Consider the following 24,749-nt stretch of genomic DNA (forward strand, 5'->3'; position numbering starts at 1 on the left):
ATAACCCTATTCGATTCCAATGCTCACAGAAAACAGAAAACGTTTTGGTGTGGAACTGCTCTTGTATAAAAACAAACAAATGACATTCTTTTGGGGTTACTACCACACACCTCAATCACGTACAACAGTGGCTGTTTAACAACAAACATTTGGATATCAGAGAAAAGATACTTAGGGAAAAAAATGAGCTTTTTTTTTTAACTGTAAGCAGCCCGTCATTGCAACTCCAGTCCTTGAAGTGCACCGAGTTGATGAATCAGGTTCGTGTAAGTTTGTCCGGGGGCATGAATCCTGCATCTCCGAGCGTTCGGAGGGCCACCCGGCCACTGGGGCGGATGGTAAGCCATGTGATGCTACCATTGTGCAAACCCATGCGGAGCCAGCCCTCAGGCGGGAACTGCAGGGCCCTGAGAACAGCGGATGACATCTTTAGCAAGAAAAAAGAAATCATCTTTAAAAAGCATCATTCACCTGCATTGTGTAACACAATGACCATAGCATTTTCTGTGAGTACAGAAAGTGCTAAAGCATAGTGACGGCCTTTCCATTTTGCCTTGTCTTCAGGTTTAAATGAGATTAGATTACTTCATTCACTGCCATTCCCGAATTTATTAAAAATATGACGTGAAGCGCCATTCCCGAATTTGTTCACGTTTTTATTTTTCTTGCTGGGACTGCCGAGAAAGCGCTGGTCAGCCCTCTGGCAATGTATTTCCCTTCCACGAGGGGTCAGCATTTCCCTTTTTTATATGTTAGCACTTTGATACGGCTTCAGCTGTTGTTAAAGCTCTATATAAACCTGCACTGTGTTCTGGACAGCCACCCTCATTTCAAGTTCATATAACTTCAGACCAATATAATTTAGGAATTAACTCCTTATTTTCTGATGAAAGAAGATAGTCTAAGGTTTCCTACGCTGCATTGAATGTTTATGTAGTCCTAAAACTCCATATTCTGTGGGTCCTGGAATTCGAGCAACAATGACAAAAACCCAGGCACTAGAGTGGACACATATTTGCACGTCTGGCAGTGAACGAGTTAAAGGCTAACATGCTAACAGTTGGCAGGGTGGCACTAGAAGACAGCAAATTCAGTACTAAAGCACAAGGACAAGGCTATCAGGTACTTACAAGTGTGTGCCTAGATCCAAAAACCATAAATGGCACAATAACCTGAAACAATTCTAGTTGTACTTGTATTCCTCGTACATCAAGGTCGTTACGTGTCAGCAAACTACACAGTCACATTGGATGAGCTGGCCAGATGAGACACAAACCTGCAGACGAAATAGCGGATGACATTGGCATGACACACGATGATCTCGTAGCTGTCCTCCTTCTGCTTTGGGTCTGCCCGGTGGATGTAGCGACGGAAGGCTGCCTCGATACGCGCGCCATCTTCGTGGTACTGCTAACATGAAAGGCACTGACGTTAGCGTAGTCAATGTGTGTTTTGCACGGCCAATTGTGTAAGCGACAGTCAAGTGCTGCCTGTTGTCAGGGATGTTTGAAGAGCTTTTGTTTTAAGAAGAACGGAAATTCTTGACTACTGTCCGCTTCATCGTGCATTAAAAAAAAGAAAGTTATGCCGCCGTCAGTGGAACCTCAACGTACAGCTGTGGACCCCTCCTGAATGGAACAATATCTGATCGGGTTTGGCACTTTTGTACAATACAGCATTAGATTCATGACCATCTTTTGTCATTTCAGCAACACCAATACAGGGACGAGAATGACAAATGAGAAAAAAAGTCGGGTTCTGGGGGCAAAGCCCCCTGAAGCTCAGCGATTTTAGCAATTTATTAACCACAAAACCATTAATGTCATCACCGAAATTAAACTGTATTTGTGAAAATAAAGTCCCTTGTTTGTGGGCTCCCAGTATGGCAAAATTGTGACATCAGCTTCATTTTTTGCCATGCTTGAAATATTGCATTTGTTCGTTGTCAAGTTTATGTCAGTTTCACCATTTGCCACACTTCTGAATGAATTTTCATTCTTCAATACGTATACATCATTATATTGTCAATTTAAACATAATATAGTATCATAGGATCTAAGATGTAAATGCTTGAAAGAGTAAAAAAATATGAAGTGTACAGATAAAGCACAAAGTTTCAGAACAATAAAAATACCCATCTAAAACAGTTTTTGATCCCAGCAGTCTTGTCAATTTCCCTCGCTCGATCTTCATCCTTCTTTTCTAATACTTTCGCCATCATACACAACGTCGCTTGAGTAGTTGTCTACCTATGTCTCACGCGCCATTACCAACTGTCAAATTACACTACTATGCTAAGGGGCTTGTGAAAACCGATGGGGAAAGCATGGCGAGGGTGAAACTCGATTTACCGCTAATCCGATCCAATCGAGTCATCTGCCGCAAACACGTTTTAATGTTTATGTCGCAAAACGCAAATATTTACACTACGAGGAGCTCAAGTACACTATGATAGTCGTGCTTGTGCCAGCACTTAGATTCTAACGTGGCGTCCCCCTCCCACACACACACACCAACCGAGACTACGTGGAAGACGGGCGATTGGAACACAGCCCATCCACCCCCTGAAGTTCTCTCAAAAGATTTGCGCTTTTTTCAAGAATGGTCATTTTGGTCTGAAAAAGTTGGAAATCCGCCAATCGGCGGGAAATTCTCATCCCTGCCACTAACAATGTGACATTTATGGTTCTCCTCGATCAGTTGTCGGTTTTTGTCTTATTTATTATAAAATTATGAGGAATGTTACAAAGTGTCTCACAAATTCACTACCTGCACGTACAAGCATGTCTAATCATGAGTCAGGTTTTTTTTTGGAAAATTAGCACAGTCAACTGAATTCCAAAGCCAGCTATACATTCACTAAAATGGGCTGAAGAACATAAGAGGTATTACACATTGGCATTTTGGCATGCGCGTGCTACTGTGTAGGGCTACTGATGCTTTGGCCTACTTTGTCTTGGAGCCTTTACAAGCACTTGACCTGACATGCGCAGAAACGCAGGCCGTGCAAAGCTACCGAAGATTGGGTGTGGGGGGAGGGGGGGAACTCACCACAGAGTCAGGTTTCCAGTGAGTGACGGGCGGAACCGGCTCGATGGGAGCGCCCTCTTGAAGCAAGTCGCAGCTGAGCAACTCCACGCCTAAACTCAGGAGACATGGGCGGAGAGAAGCCGTTTGCCAAAACACAATCTTCAAAGCGTTCTTGATGAGGATGCGAGGATGGTGCGTCTCCGCTACCTGGAAGGTGTTTGCTGATGATGTGCGCCGTCTCTGTGGCTCGGGCCATGCTGGAGTGGATCAGAACATCGTATTTCAATCCCAATGCTGACAGACGATGACCTGTCAACTCGGCCTGCTCTCGACCTGAGGAGAAAGATGGGAAGGTCACTTGGAACGAAAATCCACACTCATCATCACGGCTGCAGTTTCATAGAAGATGACTTGAGGCATTAAAAAAAAAACAGGAATCGTTTGTCTTTTTTTAGCATGCCATGCCTCAACAAACTTTGCAAAGGGGACATGAGGACTATGTATACTCTGCGAGCATAATCGAATAAAATACTCACTTAAGAGGTATTCATTCCGTGACTGATTATGCCATTAATTTAATTTGCAAACGTTGGACCTTGCTAGTGATTGAAATTGCTTCTATAGTGCTGCAATGGGTACTATTATTTTTCTTCCGGTGAATGACAAGCTGATATATGGGTAATTATCATATTTCAGAAGAATGATTCTCAACTGCTGGGAGAGGCACCCGAAAAGGGATTGCCAGACCAATTTGTGTCGGTTGCAGAGATGGTATAAAAAAAAAAAAGACGTGTAGAGCTTTTTTAATTAATGTCAATCGATCAATGAATTGGGGGAAAAAAACATGTTAAAATTTCCTTCAACAGTACGTAATTTTAAATTGAGTTTACAAATAAATTCATGCTGATTTTCTTACTGGTTTGGTCAGCAACGTGTAATAAAAATCCGTCTGTTTTCATGGAGGACAACAGAAATCAAATATTTACTGTTCATTCAATTTGGTTTGGTTCAATTTCATTTGTCAAATGCTTCCATACTGCATGTGTATGTCCAGAGGCTATTCAAAAACAAAAGCTTTATTTTTCTGAACCAGAAGATGCGGTGGATAAAGAGGAAGTGGCGGCTCACAACAGTTGAGAATCACTACCTTAAAACGTCTGTGTAAGCTCTCAGTCGTACAGGAGTGGTCCATCGATGAGAAGGTTTCTTCAGCCGTCATCTGTACAAAAGTGAAGGTTTCGGACGTTTCGCCTCCTATCCAAGAGGCTTCGTCAGCGAACTAAAGTCTGACTGGTCGTATCGGCCCCATTTATATATCCCTAATGTCCAGACATGGTGGCGCCGGACACCGCTATGATAGGTCCCTACTCTCAGGTTGGGGGGGCAGAGGACCCCTCCCTGTGGCCCCACTGATTGTTCCTACATTCCTGACTAACGACTGGCCTATTACCCCCACTCCCACCGGTATCACCCTCATCAGCATTACGAAAGTTGCCTAACCCGTTTTGCCTAAGCAGGCTATTGTATGAACGATCCAAATTGAACCTCACGCCACCCAGACCGGTTTAATGAAGGATTTTGTTGTTTTATAAGAATCGCTTCTTTTGCCCCCCTTTCAAACCATCTATGTTCTTTCGCTAAGATTTTAACCTCATTGTCATCAAATGAGTGGTTGCTAGCTTTTAGGTGCAAATGTACTGCCGACTGAGGTCCACTTATATTATCCCTGCGATGTTGATAAAGTATTTTTTTGAGAATTTGTTGAGTCTCCCCAATGTAATGCTCTTTACAATTTTCATTCTTACAATGTATGGAATAAACTACATTACTTTGTTTTTCATTTGGTAGCCTATCTTTTGGATGCACTAATTTTTGCCTTAATGTGTTTATCGGTTTGAAATAAGTCGGAATTTTATGTTGCCAAAGGACTCTTTGTAATTTTTCAGAAACTCCTGCAATGTACGGTACTGCTACTCCTCTCCTTTTTGTATCTTGAGAATTATTGGTTTCATTCCCTATTCTTTCTTTCTGACATTTGTTGAATGACCACTGAGGGTACCCACAGTTAGTGAGTGCTCTCCTGATATGTTTAGACTCCTTTTCTCTACCTTCAGTGCTAGTTGGTATTAGTTTAGCCCGATGCTGGAGGGTTCTGATAACTCCTAGTTTATGTTGTAAAGGGTGGTTAGAGTCAAAAAGTAAGTATTGGTCAGTGTGCGTAGCCTTCCTAAAGACTTCTGTTTTTAGCGCTCTGTCCTCTTTTATAATTACTTTACAATCCAAGAAGGCTAGTTGGTTCTCTTGAATGTCCTCACGAGTAAATTTAATGTTGAAGTCTACAGAGTTGAGGTGATCTGTGAAGGATTGAATTTCTTGTTTCTTAATTATGACAAAAGTATCATCCACATATCTAAACCAGTGTCTAGGTTTTGTCCCTGGGAAGGATGTGAGGGCCTGTTTCTCCATCTCTTCCATGTAAAGATTAGCCACTATGGGTGAAACTGGTGAGCCCATAGCACAACCATGAATTTGTTTGTAAAATTTTTCCCGAAATTGAAAATACGTAGTATTAAGGCAGATTTCTAATAATTGGCAGATGTGATCCGGTTTAAGTTTGGTTCTTTCATGCAGAGAAACATCCGCCAGTAGTCTCGTCCTCACCACTGAGACTGCTGCTGGGGTTGGGACAGATGTAAAGAGAGAAGTCACATCGTATGATGCCAAAGTTTCCTCAGGTTCCAATATGAGGTCTTTGATCCTCTCTACAAACCCTGTGGTGTTCTCTACGTGATATTCTGTGTTACCAACCAACGGAGCTAAAATAGTTTTTAAATATTTGGCTACATTGTATGTAGAGGAGTCAATGCTACAAACAATGGGTCTGAGGGGGAACCCTTCTTTATGTATTTTTGGCAGGCCATAGATACATGGCGTGGCCTCTCCCGGGTATAATCTAAAATACATCTGTTTGTCTATATGTTTTCCTTTCTCTAACTTTTGGAGACAGTCAATCATTTCTTTCTTGTATCTATTGGAAGGGTCCCTTTTTAGTTGCTCATACGTGTTAGAATCACTGATTAACCTATTTATTTTGTCTTCATAATCCAATGTGTTGAGAAGCACTGTGCATCTGCCCTTGTCTGCTGGCAAAATAGTAATATTTTTGTCTTTTTGTAAAGTAGTTAACGCCTTTCTCTTTTCTAATGTTATGTTGGACGGAGGAAGTTTGGCACTACTGAGAAGAGCTGATATTTTAATGCGTAGATCATCTGCCTCTGCATACGAAAGTTTGTTATTTTTAATAGCCAATTCAGTAGCTGTGATGTAATCTATTGTAGGTATAGTTTTAGGAGTCACTGAGAAATTTAAACCTTTGGTAAGTACCGCCTTTTCTGTCTCTGAGAGATCTCTGTCTGACAAATTTTTGATCCAATTCTCCCTTGCAAACTGTTCATTCCTAATTTTTCGCGTGTTTACCAGTAGCTGAGATTGTTTCAGTAAAAGTAATTTTTGAAATTTACCCTTTTGTCTCTCTTTGGTTTTGCTGTGGTGCCTCATATAACCGGATTTAGTAAATTCACACACTTCCTGATATATTTTGTGGGTAAGTTTAGTTTGTAATCGCTGATAATAAGTTTCTATTTCTGACTGTTTGTTTTTTATCTCTATGTTAAGTCTCCTAATTCGCAAATTTAGAATTTTCCTAGTATAATTTTGTTGCATTTTATCGGCTAAGTATCCGGGTTCCAGGGGTGCTTGCTTCAAGCATTTAGGAATTAACCGGCTCTGTCTACATCTAAGATTGAATCTGAGGTGGTTCTTTAAGTCAGCTAATTTAAAGGTGGCCTTTTCTACGTTACGTACCAGCAGAAGGATGTCTCTCCCAAAGTTGGTAGCAATACGTCTGTGTAAGCTCTCAGTCGTACAGGAGCGGCCCATCGATGAAAAGGTTTCTTCAGCCGTCATCTGTACTTCTTTGAAGGTGTCAGATGTTTCAGTTCTTATTTAAGAGGCTTCGTCAGTGAACTAAATTTTGATGGTAGCTCAGGCCCTATATATATCCCTACTGTCCAGAGGTGGCGGTGCCAGACCTCTGCTATGATAGGTCCCTGCTATAAGGTTGGGCGGGGAGCAGAGGACCATTTCCTGAGGCTACACTGATTCCCTCTATTGTCCTGACTGATTATGGTCAACGACTGGCCTGATTGCTCCATTTGCACTGCTATCACCTCATCAGCATAACTAAGCCTGTATGGCAGGGGTCGGGAACCTATGGCTCGCGAGCCATATATGGCTCTTTTGATGATTGCATATGGCTCGCCGATAAATATTACATATTATAATACATATTGTCGTTTTTTTCGTCGTTCATTTCCCGTTGGGGCTGCAGTTGGCGGAAAGCGCCATTTTGATTGGATGACACTGACCTAGAATGGCCGAAAGCGCCATGTTGATTGGATGATAGTGGCCGTCATGTTGAAACAGTTAAACGCCCAACTAGTGCACTTCACGCCCAACTAGTGCACTTCAGCGTGAAAGCACCGGAGCATTAGAGGAGAGAAAATGTTCTGATTCTAATTCGCAATGAAACAATACCATCGATGAAACAGTCGAATGTCAGTGACATTTTAACAATCCCCATGTTAACGTAGTAGATTGCAGATAGCAAGTGTGGAAGCTTATGAGACGTGTGCAGGCTAGTGAGCAGTAACTTCGCCTCTGGACCGGCAAATTGAATTTCATTCCGATCATTTTCCTGGATTTTTACCAAACACGAGGAACGGAAAACCATCCATGTTAACGGTGAGTACTATCACAAAGTTAGTTTAAATAATACATTCTGATATTTTGTTGAAAAGTGGCCGCGCGTGCGCGTGTGTGTGTGTGTGTGTGCGCGTGCACGCGAGCGTTTGTATGTGCGCGCGCGTGTGGCTCTCGCTGAAAAACATTTCTAAATATTTTACTTTTATGGCTCTCTTAGTCAAAAAGGTTCCCGACCCCTGCTGTATGGTAACGCTCTCAGGAGTGTGTTGTACGAACGCTCCAAATTAAACCTCACCCCACCATGGCGATTTACTGAAGGGGTTTGCTGTTTTAGGAAAATAGCTTCTTTTACTCCCCTTTCAAACCATCTATTTTCTTTCGCTAGGCTTTCAACTTCATTGTCGTCAGCTTTTAGGTGCATATGTACTGCAGATTAAGGCTCACTTGTATTATCCCTGTGATGTTGATAGTCTTTTTTGAGAATTTGTTTAGTCTCCCCAGTGTATTGCTCTTTACAATCTTCATTTTTTACAATGTATTGAATAAATGTACAAATGAAGATTGTAAAGAGCAATACATTGGGGAGACTAAACAAAAGAAGCGAAACGTCCGACACTTTCAAAGAAGTACAGATGACGGCTGAAGAACCCTTTTCATCAAATTGATATGTTTTGTGGGGGGTACAACACAGTGACCGATCAGTTTTTAGGGTCAGGATTAGAATTTTTGCAGCAGCCTTCCCATGTGGAAATGTTCTCCCAAAACATACATGTTAGGTTCAACGTGTATGCAGAGTGAGTCTAAATAGTTGTCTAGAGGAGACCTGCAAACAGCTGGCGACCATACAAGGGTGTATGCTAAAGGCAGCTTGGAGAAGTGCCAGCTCACACGCTCTCCAAACGCGGTCAAGCGCAAACGAGAATGACTGAACAAAGGGATTTTCTAGAAACCCCCACACCCCTGGCATGAATGCATTTGGTTCCAAAATGACACGAAGCTGACCCAAGGGAGTAAGAATGTGCTCTTTGTCGCTGCTCCCACTTAGGTTATACTGCGAATGTCGGATGAGGAGGATGTTGCGTGTAGCTTTGGGTTTGCCATTGTCCTGCTCAGGTCTGGGATCTTCGGTCACACTCCCCTTTTTCTTGCCATTGGACAGTGTCGAAGGTTCTCTCCTGCAAGAAGAGTGGTCACTTAAAGGACAACCGACACCATTTTGTTGTTTCTTAACTGATCAGAAATCAGAAAAACGTATGCAAAGGCGTAATGCAAGGTGAACCCATGCATTCCATGTTTTAAACCATACCACAAAGAAAAACATCCTGAATTATTTTAAATGCATTCTAGATTTATTACATGCATATGTGACTTGTTGTGAATGCATTTTGTTGTAATTTTCAGGTTTTGGAAAAAAAAATCTTCATTAACATTGCAATAATTTTCTAAAACTTCAATCAATTTCACAAAAAACTTTGTTATCTTATTCTATTATATGTTATGAAAGTGTACTGAAAGTTTCAAGATTGAACAACAAATAAAGAAGTTATAACAGTTTATTTGAACACACATATTAGTTATGAATTTCCTGCTGAAGGCTCTCATGGAGCACACTACAAAGTTAGGCTGCAGGCTCTTGGGGAATCAGAATCATAATCAGAAAACCTTTATTCGTCCCACAATGGGGAAATTTGCAGTCCACAGCAGCAATTGAAAGGGGATGGGGTGGGGGGTGAAAGGATAGAAAAAAAGAAATTCTGAGCATAACAAAATAAAACTGTCAACTGTATACTGTGCAAATGTAAATGTGCAAAAACCGTTTCATAAAAAACTGTATATAGTGCAAGTATCAAGAAAGGCACATTGAAATATCGCATCAACCCATATATACAAGTGTGTAGTTTTTTTTTCCTCACATGTGATCACTGAGAATTGCAAAGCCTGACAGCAGTAGGTAGGAACGAGCGGCGGTACCTCTCCTTCTTGCAGCGCGGGTGTAATAATCTCTGGCTAAAGGAGCTACCCACTGCTGTCAGGGTGGGCAGGAGTGGGGTGGGGGGGGCTGTCCATCATAGCTTTTAGTTTAGCTAGCGTCCGTCTGTTGCCCACCTCCTCCAGAGAGTCCAGCGAGCAGCCCAGGACAGAACTGGCCCTCTTGACAAGGTGTTCCAGTCTTTTTCTGTCCCCGGTGGTGATGCTGCCTGACCAGCAAACAATTCCATAGTGGATGGCTGAGGCAGAGTCATAGAAAGTCTTTAGGAGTGACCCCTGAACTCCAAAAGACCTCAGTTTCCTAAGTAGGAAGAGGCGACTGTCCCTTTTTGATTAGGGCATCCGTGTTTGTCGTCCAGTCCAGTTTATTGTTGAGAGTAACACCCAGGTACTTGTAGGAGGTCACCCTCTCAATGTGAGGATTGTTTCCTGCAGAAGTTCACCACCAGCTCCTTGGTTTTACCGGTGTTGATCTGGATGTGATTCTGCTGGCACCAGTCCACAAAGTCCTTTGTCAGTCCCCTGTACTCCCTATCATCTCCCTCTGTAATGAGGCCGACAATAGCTGAGTCGTCAGAGAACTTCTGTAGGTGGCAGGTTGGGGTGTTGTAGTTGAAGTCCGAGGTGTAGAGGGTAAACAGGAATGGAGCCAGGACTGTCCCCTGCGGCGCTCCGGTGCTGCAGAGAAGCCTGTCCGACTCACATTTCTTTACCCTCACATACTGTGGCCTGTTTGTGAGGTAATCTGTAATCCAGGATGTGAGGTGATGGTCGACTCCGGCATGCCGCAGCTTGTCCCTCACTAGATTTGGCTGGATGGTGTTGAAGGCACTGGAGAAATCGAAGAACGTGATCCTCACCGTGCTCCCAGCATTCTCCAGGTGCAGCAACGCCGAGTGGAGGAGGTCGATGATGGCATCCTCCAAACCGATGCTGGGCTGGTAGGCAAACTGTAGCGGGTCCAGCGATGAGTTTGCCAGCGGTCGCAGGTGGGCGAGGACGAGTCTCTCCAGTGTCTTCATCAGGTGAGACGTCAGTGCCACAACTCATATTAGAGGCTTCGGAGAGAAAGTCAGAGAGGCCAGACTGGAAGCCATCCAACTCAGCGTGAGTGTCCGGAGTGATTGCCGATAGCCATGTCTCCGTGACGAGTAGCAAGCTGGCTTCCCTGTACTCCCTCTGGTGCCGCGTTAGCGCCGCCAGCTCGTCCATTTTATTTGGGAGCGATCTCACATTTCCCATGATGACGGACGGGAGAATGTGTCGGTATTTTCTCGTTCTTTTATGGCGATCTTTCCCGGCCCGACATCCTCGTTTTCTCCTCTTCAGCTCGTCGGGGATGTCCGGTGAGGCAGCCGCTAGTCCGCTATTAGCTCGCCATGCTAGTAGCTGGTCTCGACTGTACACAACGGGATTCCGAGTGCGAGTGGTTTCCCCGTTAACAGGAGCGGTGAAAAAGTAAAAAATAACGGCGATGAGCAAAAGTGAAGATGCCCATCTCCTCCCCGTAGGTTTAGGGAACGAAAGTAAACAAAGCAAAAACGGAAAAGTAAATAAATGAAAAAGTCGAAAAGAAAAGGAAAGAGCTGCTGTGGAGGCAGCCACACAGGGGGCGCCATCTTGAAGAAGAAATGCAAAATGCCTGCTAGGGAGGAAAGAAGTACTCCCGTTATGTAGTGTTAAAGAAGTCCTCCCGTAATGTAGCGTCCCAGAAAATGCACAAGATGGCACCCAAGCTCCGTTGGAAATGGGCTGATTTGTCTGCTGGGAATTTGTGTCAACTCATATCAAATAGTAGTCTTGGTGCAACACACAACGATTCACCATCGCATTATTTATTTGTTTTCCTTCTAATTTCGCCATCAACATGGATCAACACGAAGTTTTCAGACCAAAGTACCCAAAATGCATTGTGTGTCGCTTTCTCGGTCAGGGGTGTTCCAGACGTGACGTCATGTCAGGCATCGTCATCAACTCGAAAACAAGACTTCCTGAATATTCAGTGCGAGTCGTAAAATATAGCTATATGCTGTAGAATCTTTGTAAAATACGCTCAGTAGAAGTCATTAGAAGTCATTTGAAGTGATTTTACAAATTATGGATACAACTTGTCCGAAGGCGTCGGTTGTCCTTTAAGATCACATGTGGCTTTGTCTCATCAAGTTGATTTCAACAGATGATGCCACTGTTGTCACCCACAATATGCCACTGCCGCCCAGTTGTGACCTACTTTTATAGATATTAAGAATTAAGGATTATCACAAAAAAAAAACGAATAAATGCAGCAGTGGTACTGAAGAAAATGAAGCAGAGCTGGCTGTAGCAGAGATTAAGATGTTGAGGTTTTCTTTGACAGTGACCAGGTTGGATAGGATGAGGAATGAGTATATCAGAGGGACAACTCATATTAGAGGCTTCGGAGAGAAAGTCAGAGAGGCCAGACTGAGGTAGTTTGGACAGGAGAGTGACTGACTAAATCGGAAGAAGGATACTGAACTGCTAGGCAAGAGACCGAAAGGAAGACCGAAGAAGAGGTTTACAGATGTTGTCAAATAGGACATGAAGGTAGCTTGTGTGAGAGAAAAGGACGCACAAAACCGGGTTAGATGGAGGAAACTGATTCGATGTGAAGGGAAAAGCCGAAAGGAAAGAAGGTATCTGGTTACCTGTAATCACGTGGTCAACACTTAAGTTGATGTTTTAAATATATTTCCAGGGACGAGTACTGCAATTTTCCTTGACACATTTTGTATACTCGCTACACATTCAAAGATCACTATAAAATGGGAACTCATTCACGAAGGATCCAACGACACGCTCTTACTTGTCCCAGTTGACGTCCCACGCGTGTCCAGTGGGCACAGGGGTGATGCTCGTCGCCGCCCACGCCGGCTGCGCGGCTTGAAGCACCGACAGTTTGGACCAGCAACCGCCTGACTCGGTTCTTCGTTCTCCGAAATAGCCACGGGAGTCGGCAGTGGCAGCCGCCAGTAAAAGGGCGGCAGAACTTCCGGCGACACCACAAATAAGTTTGAGAGTTCTCCGACGAGCCATCCCGTTAGCTTCAGGAGGTGCTATCAATTGCTAGCAAATTAGCTCAACTGGGCTGGTTTCTCGCTAACACCGCAACCACGGACCCTTACAACTAAGACGTTTCAGAGTCAAAATACGTCAGCAGCTAATATCAGCTTCGCCAAGAGACACCAAACACGTTATTACCACAAATCGACAGCCGTGCCGCAGAACCTAATAACAGAGTGGGCGCATGAAAAAACGAAACTGATCTTGAGCAGATTGCTCTTACGTCTACGGCAGCCGATTTGGGTCAGACTTCACTTGAGAATACGACCCAATGGTGTATACAGGCGAACCTATGTTAAAAACGTAATTTATCAACGGTGCAGCAGGTTAGGGTGAATAAGGATAGAGATTGTAATGTATTTACAGGTGCCAGTAGTGTGATGTCAAGATGGAAAGAGTACTTTGAAGAATGATGAATGTGGAAAATGAGAAGGAACAAAGAGTATAAAATGTGACTGTTGTGGACCAAGACGTAGTAAACATTAGCAAGGACGAAGGGGGAAAATGCACTCGGGCATGATGGTTTGTTTACCAATCGAAGTATGGAAATGCCTAGGAGAGGTGGCAGTGGTATCCCTGACTGGGTTATTCAAACAAGATCTTATATGGTGAACAGATGCCTAAAGGATAGAGACAAAGTGTACTGGTGCCCATTTTAAGACCAAGGGAGGTGTGCAGAGTTGAAGTAACTACAGAGGGACAAAGTTGATGAGCTATACAATGAAACCATGGGAAAGAGTAGTTGAAGCTAGAGTTAGAGCAGAAATGAACATTTGTGAGCAGCAGTATGGCTTCATGCCAAAAAAAGAGTACGGCAGATACAGTGTTTGCTTTAAGAATGCCGATAGCGAAGTACGGAGGACAAAGGGAATTGCATTGTGTCTTTGAAGATCTGGAGAAAGCCTATGACAGGGTGCCCAGAGAAGGGCTGTATCATTGCATGAGGAAGTCTGGAGTGACAGAAAAGTATGTCAGAGCGGTGCAAGACATGTATCATTATTTTAAGACAGTTGTGAGGTGTGCTGTCGGTGTGATGGAGGAATTCAAGGTGCAGGTGGGACTCCACCAGGGGTCAGCTCTTGAGAATACGACCCAATGGTGTATACAGGCGAACCTATGTTAAAAACGTAATTTATCAACGGTGCAGCAGGTTAGGGTGAATAAGGATAGAGATGGTAATGTATTTACAGGTGCCAGTAGTGTGATGTCAAGATGGAAAGAGTACTTTGAAGAATGATGAATGTGGAAAATGAGAAGGAACCTTCTTGTTCGCTATGGTGATGGACAGGCTCACAGACGATGTTAGACAAGAATCTCATTGAACGATAATGTTTGCAGATGACATTGTGATCTGTTGCGAGAGCAGGGAACAGGTAGGGGAGAAACTAGAGAGGTGGAGGTATGCCCCTGAAAGCAGATGAATGAAGATCACTCCCAGTGAGACGGAATATATGTGTGTGAATGAGAGGGATCCAAGCACAAGAGTGATGCTACAGGGAGAAGAGATAAAGAAGGTGGAGGATTTTAAGTACTTGGGGTCAACTGTCCAGAGGAATGGAGAGTGTGGAAAAGAGGTGAAGAAGCGTGTCCATGCGGGCTGGAACGGCTGGAGAAAAATGTCAGGTGTGATGTGTGATAGAAGGGTTTCAGCTTGGATGAAAGGAAAAGTGTATAAAACAGTGGTGAGACCAGCCATGATGTTTGGACTGGAGACAGTGCTACTGAAGAAAAGACAGGAAGCAGAGCTGAAGATGTTGAGGTTTTCTTTGGGAGCGACCAGGTTGGATAGGATCAGGAATGAGTATATCAGAGGGACAATTCATATTAGAGGCTTTGGAGAGAAAGTCAAAGAGGCCAGACTGACATGGTTTGGACATGTCCAGAGGAGAGAGAGTGACTATATCGAGAGAAGAATGTTGAGCCTTGAACTGCCAGGTAGGAGACCGAAAGGAAGACCTGCATGCAAACACTGCATCTGCCGTACTCTTTTGTGCCATGAAGCCATACTGCTGGTCACAAATGTTCAGTTCTGCTCTTAGTCTAGCTTCAACAACTCTTTCCCATAGTTTCATTGTATGACTCATCAACTTTATTCCTCTGTAGTTACGACAACCCTGCACATCTCTCTTGTTCTTAAAAATGGGCACCAGTACACTTTGTCTCCATTCTTCAGGCATCTACTCACCAGCTAAGATCTTGTTGAATAACCGAGTCAGGAACACCACTGCCACCTCTCCTAGACACTTCCATACCTTGATTGTCACGTTCCGAACGAGGCAGAAAGCAACTGACTCGTCGGAACGAAGTGGAATGTTTGGATCCCCAAACAGGCGAAAGAGACAGAAGATCCTTGCAGGGTGTTTATTAATGTAACAAATGGTGCTGGTCCAAAAACAGGTGGACCAGAGGAATAGTAAAAAATAAACAACACTAAAACACGACGAGTAGGAGGGTAAGGGGAAAACCGACCCGCCTACTACGCCTAAAAGCAACTCGCACGCGCTGGTACAAAAATAGGCACACTCCCAAAAGAAGGCAGACACTTACGGGACGCAGGGAAAAAAACTCAGACCGGATCACCACGCGCACCGAAGCTGAGAAAGTCCAGGGTACGGGCGAGATATGAGGTGATCATCAGTAATCCGCCACTAGCAAGGTGGCCGCGACCTGTATGAATACCCAGTGTCTATGATGAGGGAATTGACAGCGGGTGGTGAAATCGGGGAGGTGCGGCCCCACCCCCAGCTGTCAATCCTCACGTGACATTGATTGGTAAATCCATCAGGCCCGAGTGCCTTTCCACCCTTCATCCTCTTCAGCGCCCTCCTCACTTCATCCTTGTTAATGTTTGCCATGTCTTGGTCCACAACAGTCACATCTTCTCCACTTTGTTCCTTCTCATTTTTCTCAATCATCAATTCTTCAAAGTACTCTTTCCATCTTGCCATCACACAACCGGCATCTGTTAATATATTACCACCTCTATCCTTAATCACCCTAACCTGCTGCAGGTCCTTACCATCTTTGTCTCTCTGTCTCGCCAGCCTGTAAAGAATAGTCTCGCCTTCCTTGCTGTTCAGCCTAGTACACAAGTCATCATAGGCCTCTTGTTTGGCCTTTGCCACCTTTACTTTAACCGCGCGCTGCATCTCCTTGTACTGCTGTCTACTCTCTTCCGTCCTCTCAGTGTCCCACATTCCACCACCAAGTCTCCTTATCTACCTTTCTTCCACTCGATACACTAAGTACTTTCCGACCTGTCACTCTGATTACGTTCGCTGTAGTTTGCCAGTCATCTGGAAGGACCTCTTGCCCACCCAGTACTTGTCTCAACTCCCTCCTAAATGTCATGTAACACTCTTTCTTTTTCAACTTCCACCTTTTTGTCCTCTGCGGACTCAGACCCAGACAGACACGCAGCTCGCAGAGACCCGCTCAGCACTCGACTCACTCGATCGACTCCACGCCACGATCAAGCTCTGGGATACATCTGCGTGTCATTTCCCTGGGCTATCTGACAACTACCATTTCTACAAATAAAGAGAAATGTCAAACTCTTTACACTCACCCATTCATTCACCCATTCACTCATTTTCCTCTTCGCTTTATCCACAATATGGTCGTGGGGTTGTGCTGGAGCCAATCACAGCTGTTTTTTAGCAGTAGGCGTGGGTCGCCCTGTGCGTGGGGTTGGGGTGTTGGGGGATTGGGGGTCAGTCGTCATTATTGTCGTTCCCAATAAATCCTGCTTTAAAAGGTCCAATCGTGTGAACATTTAGAAACTATCTCTGATATGACGATTTTATAATGAAAAATAGGTAATTATACAGAGGTGGAATTTTTAGAAACGCGAAATCATTGACAAGCTGTCCCCCATAAGCAAAACAGATTGAAAACGAAGAGGATTAAATTGATATAGGTGTTGTGAAATGTTGAAAGATAATATAAACTCGGAAATATTTAAATGTTAATTACGTACTTCAAACCAAAATGTGGCATGGTGGAATTTTATTCCGTGGTCAAATATCCAACAAACGGCCACTTGGTGGCGTTCCTACCCAAACTATCTATAGGACGACGGGAGCTCTGGTCTCTGCTTTCTGGTGGAAAATACAGCAAGTTTTTGAGAACGATTTAGATTTAGGAACACCCCAGCATTTAAATTAAAATCAAATGAAAGATTGGACAAAGTAGACAGTGCAAAGAACAACAGTGTTGATTTTTACTTCTCAATATGTCCCGTTTAAAATGAGGAAATGATGAACGAACTCATCTATTCTCAATAGAGTTCGTTGTAGTTGCATTGAAGCGAATGAAGTCTTCTCCGTATCTCTTCAGAAATTCATGATGTAACGCCGCCTGGACACTTGGTAGGCTCCACCTTTTCTAGCGGCCCAATGACCTCACTAGTGGGCTGGATTGGAAGGGTGGGATTTCCAGGTTTTCAATCGCTGTGCTGTTCCTCACTGCAAGGACCGATGCAGCTTCAACGCCAGCAAAAAATAATACGAGACTGATTGTACACAGAATAGAACCATAAAGGCGATAGTGGATCATTTTTCTCTCCATGCTATTGCACCCGGGATAAACAATTAAGGAATGTGGAAATTACAGAATGCCCACCAGCGCTGGAAAGAGATTTAAACCCACCAAATACATCCCTGTGTCCACAGCTGCCACTCTCCTTGTGGGATCGACGACTTTATTTTTCGTTTTCACGTAAGTTGCACGTCACATTTTCCTTCTCGCGTATGCATGCCCTTTTCACGTTTGCACGAGTGGATTTCAACCATTGGGGCGGAAACAATTCAATGAAGCGTCTCTGTCAGCGGGGCATAGCATTGCACTTTGAAGGTTGGGCTGCAAAAGCCTCCGTTGCTCATTCAGACTTTATACTGCATGTGGAAGACCAAGTTACTTGCTCGAGAGCCTTGCAAGTTGAAGAAGCAGTCGTCCAACACAAGTTCCACGCTTCAGTTATACCTCACAAACTCCAGTTCCAGTGAAAGCTTTATTTGATTTTGAATTGACATTGGTTTGGCTCAACAGGCCATCGAGTGAAATCCACATACAGTACGTATTTAGAATGGTTACCATAGTCACCGACCGTGTTTGAAAAGTCATAATTTCGGCTACCTCCGCAAACCAACGACCGACGTTACATAATGAACAGGTTACTGTATATGAGCCGAGCGTTTTGGTCATTTATGCCCCAGTTTTTGAGTTCGTATTAAGCAAGGATGGACACAATTGTTTTCAAATTCTAAGCTCCCAGCCTCACTATCATCATGGAAACCCACGCGCATTCAATCTGCAATCCTCTTTAACCAGACCGCTAACGACTATTATAATGTACATTTAGGTTTGACATTATTGAAGGTTAAAAAGGTAACTATATTTTTATTAAGTTTTTTCATTGTGGAAATTTGGAGTGTTTGAGTGTATGTTTGTCAGGGGCGGCACGGCGGTCCAGGGGCTAGCGAGCCAACTACACAGTGCACAGGTTGTGGGTTCAATCCCCGCACCAGCCTCTAAGTGGGGAGTGTGCATGTTCTCCTCAGGCCTGCATGGGTTTTCTCCGGGCCCTCCGGATTCCTCCCATATTCCAAATACATGCATTGCACACTCCAAATCGTCCCATGTTGTGAGTGTGAGCGCGAATAGTTGTTTGTTTCCGTGCGCCCTGCGATTGGCTGGCAACCAGTCCAGGGTGTCCCCTGTTTAGTGCCTGAAGATGGCTCCAGCGGCACCCCACGACCCCAGTGAGGATTAAGCAGATCGGAAAATCAAGGACTGAATGAATGGTATGTTTCTAAGATCTTGATTCACTTTCCATAAAACAATAGTGATTCACAGACTGAATGAATGGATGTTGGAACCACCGCAATGTGGTGAATGTGTGCATCTTATTTTGGCTACAATGTATTTGTTCAACAAGTACACCCACTGAAGGCAGCCAGACACAAAACTAGAAGTAAGAATGTGTGATAAAAAGTAAAACACCATTTTAGAATGTCCCCCTTATCCAGTGTGTGTATATCATGATTTCATCATTCTTTGTGTACATGAACGGTGACTGTTTATTGTATTGTTTGTTGGATGTGTGAACAACTGAACAGACTTGATCCTTACCCCTGTTGATTTGGCAATCTTAAGGTCAACACACGAGGCCGAGGCAACCATATGGTGTTTGTGGGTTTTGTAGGTAGCTTGGACTGCAGCTTTACAAGTCCAAGTGACGTGCTGACTTTGCATACACAAATAGCCTCATTTGCAAGCTCATTTTGGCCAAATGTGCTGTGATTTCTATTTGGATGGAATATAGTGGAATTCAAGAGATGGTTTTCAAAAATAATTTAGCAGGTCATTTTATACCAGGATCAGAATTGTGGAGCTCACTTAAGTGTTCAGCAAAGTTCATGCAACAGCAGATGGTTCAAGGCTGAGGATTAAGACTTTACTCTGTTGCTCCTTCATTTTGCAGTTAAATGCCTAGAGGATTGATTTGAGCATAATGGTACACCCTGGGGATCAGTATACAGTACGTTCAAACTAGGCCATGCCACACTATTGTCAAACACACACATGCACACACGCAAGTCTCTTATGTTGGTCCAAGACTCGCCTTGTATTTAATAACGTTCCCCTTCACAATATAATCCACAGTTCAGTATTTAATTTCTAAATAGAATAAAAACATGCTTCTTAAATGACAACAAAGAAATGAAAAGATATATAGTTTTGTTTCTGTTTTTATAACTTAAGTAACACAAAAGTTATCCTTGCCATGGCAGTGCCTGGTGTCATTGCGCCAATGGCCGATAAATCCTGTGTTGCTGCTTTTTGCCTTTTAACAGCTTTTGTTGGCCAGTGAGATTAACATTAAAACATATTAGGTCAGACATAGTTTTTTTTCTAATGTCACAGCATGACAACAAAAAGCATGGGGAAAACCCTGGAGATAAATTAAGCTTTTAGTTGTGGATTATTTTTGCATCTACTGTAAAACAACATTGGTTTGATCGCCAAAAAACATGTTACTTATTTCTACACTTTGAAATTCCACATTGGAAATAAGTACAGCTGGAAATGGAAATGCCATTCTCATTAGTTTTTATGTCTATTAGGCCAACGTTAAACTCACAGAACATGAATCGAAACTGTAAATTCATCATCGAGAAATAACTTTCTTTTAGCACGTCTTGCACTCCGTTTGTGAATTATGAGAGCAGCCGTGAGTGTTGCCATGCGGTCCCAGTCAATCTCCAATTTGAGTGGAGAGCTTTGTGAGCAGGCGTGATGGGGCTGTAATCTTCAGCTTCCACATCTGTTTCCTCCTTTTCAGAGAACATCCATTCAGTTGTGCTTCATTCAGATCCTCTAGAAAGCATTGTTTGGTCCTGAAATTCTTGAAGGGTTTTACTCTTTTGCTATGTCCGGCGTTGACATTGATGGACTGCAGAGTGGTATAGAAATCCAGTAGGTGAGATAAACATCGTTGTCATTTCAAACTATTTCATTCATGGTCATCTTTTTTTTGTGGTCTCTTTCTCTTCTCTGCAATTTAATTTGAAGATGTAACTGATATTCCTGTGTTTTCTATACTTTAAACATCTGTTGACTATTAAAGGTTATAGAAACACTTCTTTGTTTCTCTGCTATTTAATAGACCTTTAAAACGTGGAGACTGGAGCTTTTTAATGAACCTCAGGAGTTAAAAAAATAAATACATAAATAAATCATACTGCTTACTATATGAAAGGGATGGGTGACTGGCAGCCCACAGTAAGCGGCATTTTGCTCATTCATTCATTCATTCATTCATTCATTCATTCATTCATTCATTCATTCATTTTCCAAACTGATTTATCATCACTTGAGGTACAAGGATGCTGGAGCCTGTCCCAGCTGTCTGGGCAGTAGGCGGTAACACACTGAACTGGTAGACAGCCAATCACAGGGCACACAGAAACGAACAACTACAGTAAAGTCTCGTTATATCGATATTCAAGGGAGTCCGAAAAAATATCGATATAACCGGGACTATCGATATATCCGACCCTGTTTGCATGTAATTTTCTCCGTGCGTGCATAGAAATAGTATCGATATAACCGGGACTATCGATATATCCGATATCGATATAACGAGACTTTACTGTATTTAGATTCAGAAAGCCTTTAATAGTCCCACAATGGGGACATTTTCTCATTCACACTCACACCAAGAGACAATTTGGAGTGTTTAATCAGCCTGCCATGCATGTTTTTGGAACGTGTGATCCAGAAAAACCCCACTCGGGCCCAGGAAGAACATGCAAACTACACAGAGGGAGGCCTGAGCTGGAATTAAACTCAGTACCCCTGCACTGTGAATTTGACATGCTAACCACTCAACTACTGTGTATCCCTCTTCCTCAATTAAAATAATAATTTATTTAGTTATTCATTTTTAAGAGGGTGCGTGTCTTTGTGTATGTGGGAGGGGGATTATAAACACGTTTTCACGACTGCAGTGGAGCTCTCAATACTCAGTTTGTCACCGCTGGATGCACCTGTAAATCTTTTTCAATATCTTTATCTATAAAAAAATCAATCTATTGTTCAAAACCCTTGGTTGGCTGGCTGGATCATTTTATTCATTCATTAAGGATGATTCATATTAAAATAATGTCATGTACTTTGGTGCCATACAAAAACTGACGAATGCACGATGAATGCACGAATGCCATTCAGTTTCAACACTGCGGTTGCTGTAGCTTATTCCATCAAAAGGCAGATTACCCCCGCCCCCACACACACACACTGCATAGAGATAAATGAGCACACATACCGACTTTGACACCGTCACAAGTCAGACAATTATACCACTACACCATCAGCAACAATATGCATATTTAAAATGGCATTTTTGTTGTATATCTGGTGACAAAGTAGGCAGCCTTATGCGGTCTGTCCAGCTGCACTAATAAAAAAAATTGACCCGTCATAAAAAATAGCCCTCATTTAAATTTTACCCGGGTGTCTAGCACTGCAACAGAGAAACGGAACAGAAAATAATGTTGGCAAGCTAATGTGGAAGCCAACATTTAGTGTCTATCGATGAAAAGGTTTCTTCAGCCGTCATCTGTACTTCTTTGAAGGTGTCGGACGTTTCGCTTCTCATCCAAGAAGCTTCGTCAGCAAACTAAAGTCTTACAGGTAGTTTCGGCCATATATATATATATATATATATATATATATATATATATATATATATATATATATATATATATATATATATATATATATATATATATATAGAGAGAGAGAGAGAGAGAGAGAGAGAGAGAGAGAGAGAGAGAGAGAGAGAGAGAGAGAGAGAGAGAGAGAGAGAGAGAAAAATGTCGATATAACTATACTATCGATAGATCCGTCCTGCGCCGAACTGCATTAAAAGGGGGGGGCATATGTAAATGGTGGATCTTTGATATGGCATGTAATTTTATCATTCGGTTCATGGATTGCGTATCTAGCATGCTTTTTGTACAGTAGTGAAGTGAAAAATAAACTTATGCATAAAATAAAAACGTCTTTACACTTTCTTAATGACTATTTCCTTTCAAAAATGCAACCAATGCAAAATCCTCACGTTGTTCTATACACACGAAACCACAAACACCAGCATGTACAAACATATGAAAAACAGTGATTGTTGCAAGCGATAAAGATATCTGAATACTACACAATTAAATACATGTATGGAAAACGAAAACTGCAACGTTTACATTACTTACGTTGATGAAGTATTCTGCGGCACGTCGAACTCTTTCGCGATGGAGGATTTGCTCCTTGTTGGATTCTCCTCGACAGTCACGATTGCCTTGTTCCGAGATCACAATTCTTACGTTTCCCCATGGTTTAAATTGGTGTTGAACAACAGTACTGTATATAAGCTCTGCTACGCCTTTTTTATTGTGCTCGCGTATGACAGTTTAAAACATGAAAGCTGGTCACGTGACCAGGTCACGTGACCAGCTCCCGTGCCTTGCGCAGTGTAGCAGACGCCATTTTCTACCACGTGACCAACGACGCGACCGATATAGATTTCGATAATGGTGGTACTGTATAGAAACCCCTAAGCAAATATTGATTCACCTTAAGTATCTTTTGTATCAATATAAACATAGCAAAATGTCCGGCGGGAGATGAAAAAGAGCACCGTAGTAACCGGATTATCGTAATAACCATGAATCGTACTAAACGGAACTAAATATACATAAAAAGACTAGAAATGTGCACGGGAAATGAAAATAGTATCGTAATAAGCAGTATTATCAATATAACCGATATCGAGACTTTACTGTATATCTCCCTACTGTCCCGACATGGCGATGCCGGACTCTGCTATGATAGGTCCCTGCTCTCATGTTGGGGTAGCAGAGGACTAATCCCTGTGGCTCCACTGATAGCTTCTATTGTTCTGACTCACGACTGGCCTGATTGCCCAATTGACACCTTCAAAGAAGTACGGATGACGGCTGAAGAAACCTTTTTGTCCCCCGCCTCGTGCCCTAAAACAGCTGAGATAGGCTCCAGCACCCCCTGCGACCCTAATGAGGAATAAGCGGTATGGATGGATGGATTTCAGGATGAGCCTAAAATGCATTTAAACCTTCACTGGTGAACCTAATGTGTCCTCCAATCTTTTGAAAGCATATGCCCAACAGTTAAATTTCAGTCCTTCAGTCTTCTCTTCAATGGAGATGGCCCATGCACCTCCGTGTTGTTCGTCTCATGACCAAGCATCTCCAGGTCAACTGCTGCTGCTGCATAGATCAGCTGAATGATCTCAGTGATGTTCTTGGTCAGGGATGTGTTGACGTAATTCACTTATGATTCTGATTTCTATTGTAATCGTCTTAAAGGACAACCAACGCCATTTTTTTTGTTTCCTAACTGACATCAGAAAAACGTTTTATAGCATCTAAAATACCCAAAAGACACAGGCTGATATTTTTAGTCAAATGAAAAACAACAATAAAATGACTTAGTGTCCCAAAACTACTTCAAAATGACCTCAGAAAGTTTCAGTTTCAGAAGGTTAGTGTCCCAAAACTACTTCAAAATTACCTCAGAAAGTTTCAGTTTAAGAAGGTCCCACCCCCTTGTTCGTGACATCACGCCAGGACGTCTTGCCTTGCTCGAGAATCAAAACAATGGCTTCAGATTCGGAGAAGATGCTTTCTTGTTACTCATCCAGTTATGAATATGATTCCAATTGTTCTGAAGAGGAAAGCATCAATGTTTGCAATCGATTAAAGTAGTCCTTCCGTGTCATTTTGAGGCATCTGGACTCCAATGTAGCATCCCAGAAAATGCACAAGATGGCGCCCAAGCTCCGTTGGAAATGGGCTGATTTGTCTGCTGGGAATTTGTGTCAGCTAGTATCAAATAGTAGTCTTGGTGCAACACGATTCACCATCGCATTATTTATATGTTTTCCTTTTAATTTCGCCATCAGCACGGAACAACACGAAGTTTTCAGACCAAACAAAGTACCCAAAATGCATTGTGTGTGGCTTTCTCGGTCAGGGGCGTTCCAGGCGTGACGTCACGGTAGGCATCGTCACCAACTCAAAAACAAGACTTCCTGAATATTCAGCGCGAGCCAGAGAACATATACGCTGGTTGAGGGACCAGTAGGCTTCAGTGCTGCTCTTTGCTGTAAGTCGATTCACATTGAGTAGAAATTATGGCCACGTCAAGGAGAGCGCTATGCATCAGCCACTTTTGTCACCGGATCTGTTGTTTGATGTAGGCGGAGGCTGTACTTCAAGTGGAATGACCTGCACTTTCTCCGGACCGGGACTGCGGTTCAAGAAGAGTGGGATGCCATACCTCATTAG

At 43.0% G+C, this 24,749-nt stretch overlaps 2 protein-coding genes across 5 annotated transcripts in view; one reads left to right on the forward strand and one right to left on the reverse strand.

Moving 5' to 3' along the window:
- Positions 1-53: 53 nt before the first annotated feature.
- On the reverse strand, positions 54-13,091 carry pgam5 (PGAM family member 5, serine/threonine protein phosphatase, mitochondrial). Of its 3 annotated transcripts, none has more exons than XM_088994786.1 (6): positions 12,608-13,091; positions 8,797-8,969; positions 3,238-3,363; positions 3,052-3,140; positions 1,277-1,407; positions 54-407 (listed from the first exon to the last, which is right to left on the reverse strand). In XM_088994786.1, exons 1-6 carry the CDS (start codon positions 12,835-12,837, stop codon positions 257-259), a joined length of 900 nt encoding a protein of 299 aa, XP_088850912.1. In that variant the 5' UTR covers positions 12,838-13,091; the 3' UTR covers positions 54-256. The 3 variants fall into 3 exon arrangements, 2 of the variants coding, with proteins under 2 accessions (XP_088850912.1, XP_088850910.1); XM_088994784.1 differs by having other exon boundaries at positions 1,277-1,410; XR_016114737.1 differs by lacking the exons at positions 54-407; positions 1,277-1,407; positions 8,797-8,969; positions 12,608-13,091 and adding an exon at positions 4,178-8,790 and having other exon boundaries at positions 3,128-3,140.
- Positions 13,092-17,328: 4,237 nt separating this feature from the next.
- Positions 17,329-24,749, forward strand: part of zdhhc8b (zDHHC palmitoyltransferase 8b) — a 58,665-nt gene continuing 51,244 nt past the window's right edge. Inside the window, exons 1-2 of one of the 2 annotated variants that reach the window (XM_088994797.1) lie at positions 17,480-17,583; positions 18,590-18,668. Coding sequence is in view for 1 of the 2 variants with exons in the window: in XM_088994795.1 (XP_088850921.1) it covers positions 17,480-17,583 (104 nt within the window). In the remaining variant the exon portion in view is untranslated. Of the gene's footprint in view, positions 17,584-18,589; positions 18,669-24,749 lie in introns of both variants that reach the window. The other variant, XM_088994795.1, reaches the window with a different exon arrangement.

Source organism: Hippocampus bargibanti, linkage group LG04 (assembly GCF_051943395.1).
Source record: "Hippocampus bargibanti isolate YZ-2025 linkage group LG04, ASM5194339v1, whole genome shotgun sequence".
Taxonomy (NCBI): Eukaryota; Metazoa; Chordata; class Actinopteri; order Syngnathiformes; family Syngnathidae; genus Hippocampus; species Hippocampus bargibanti.

What these genes read in the sequence shown, in the direction of transcription:
- pgam5 (XM_088994784.1), bottom strand. Translation starts at nt 12,837, where the DNA reads ATGGCTCGTCGGAGAACTCTCAAACTTATTTGTGGTGTCGCCGGAAGT. An exon ending in GCACATTCTTACTCCCTTGG is followed by an intron (nt 3,364 to 8,796) that starts GTCAGCTTCGTG and finishes CTTTCTCCTCAG; the next exon opens with GTCGAGAGCAGGCCGAGTTG. An exon ending in ACTGGAAACCTGACTCTGTG is followed by an intron (nt 1,411 to 3,051) that starts GTGAGTTCCCCC and finishes CTTTCATGTTAG; the next exon opens with CAGTACCACGAAGATGGCGC.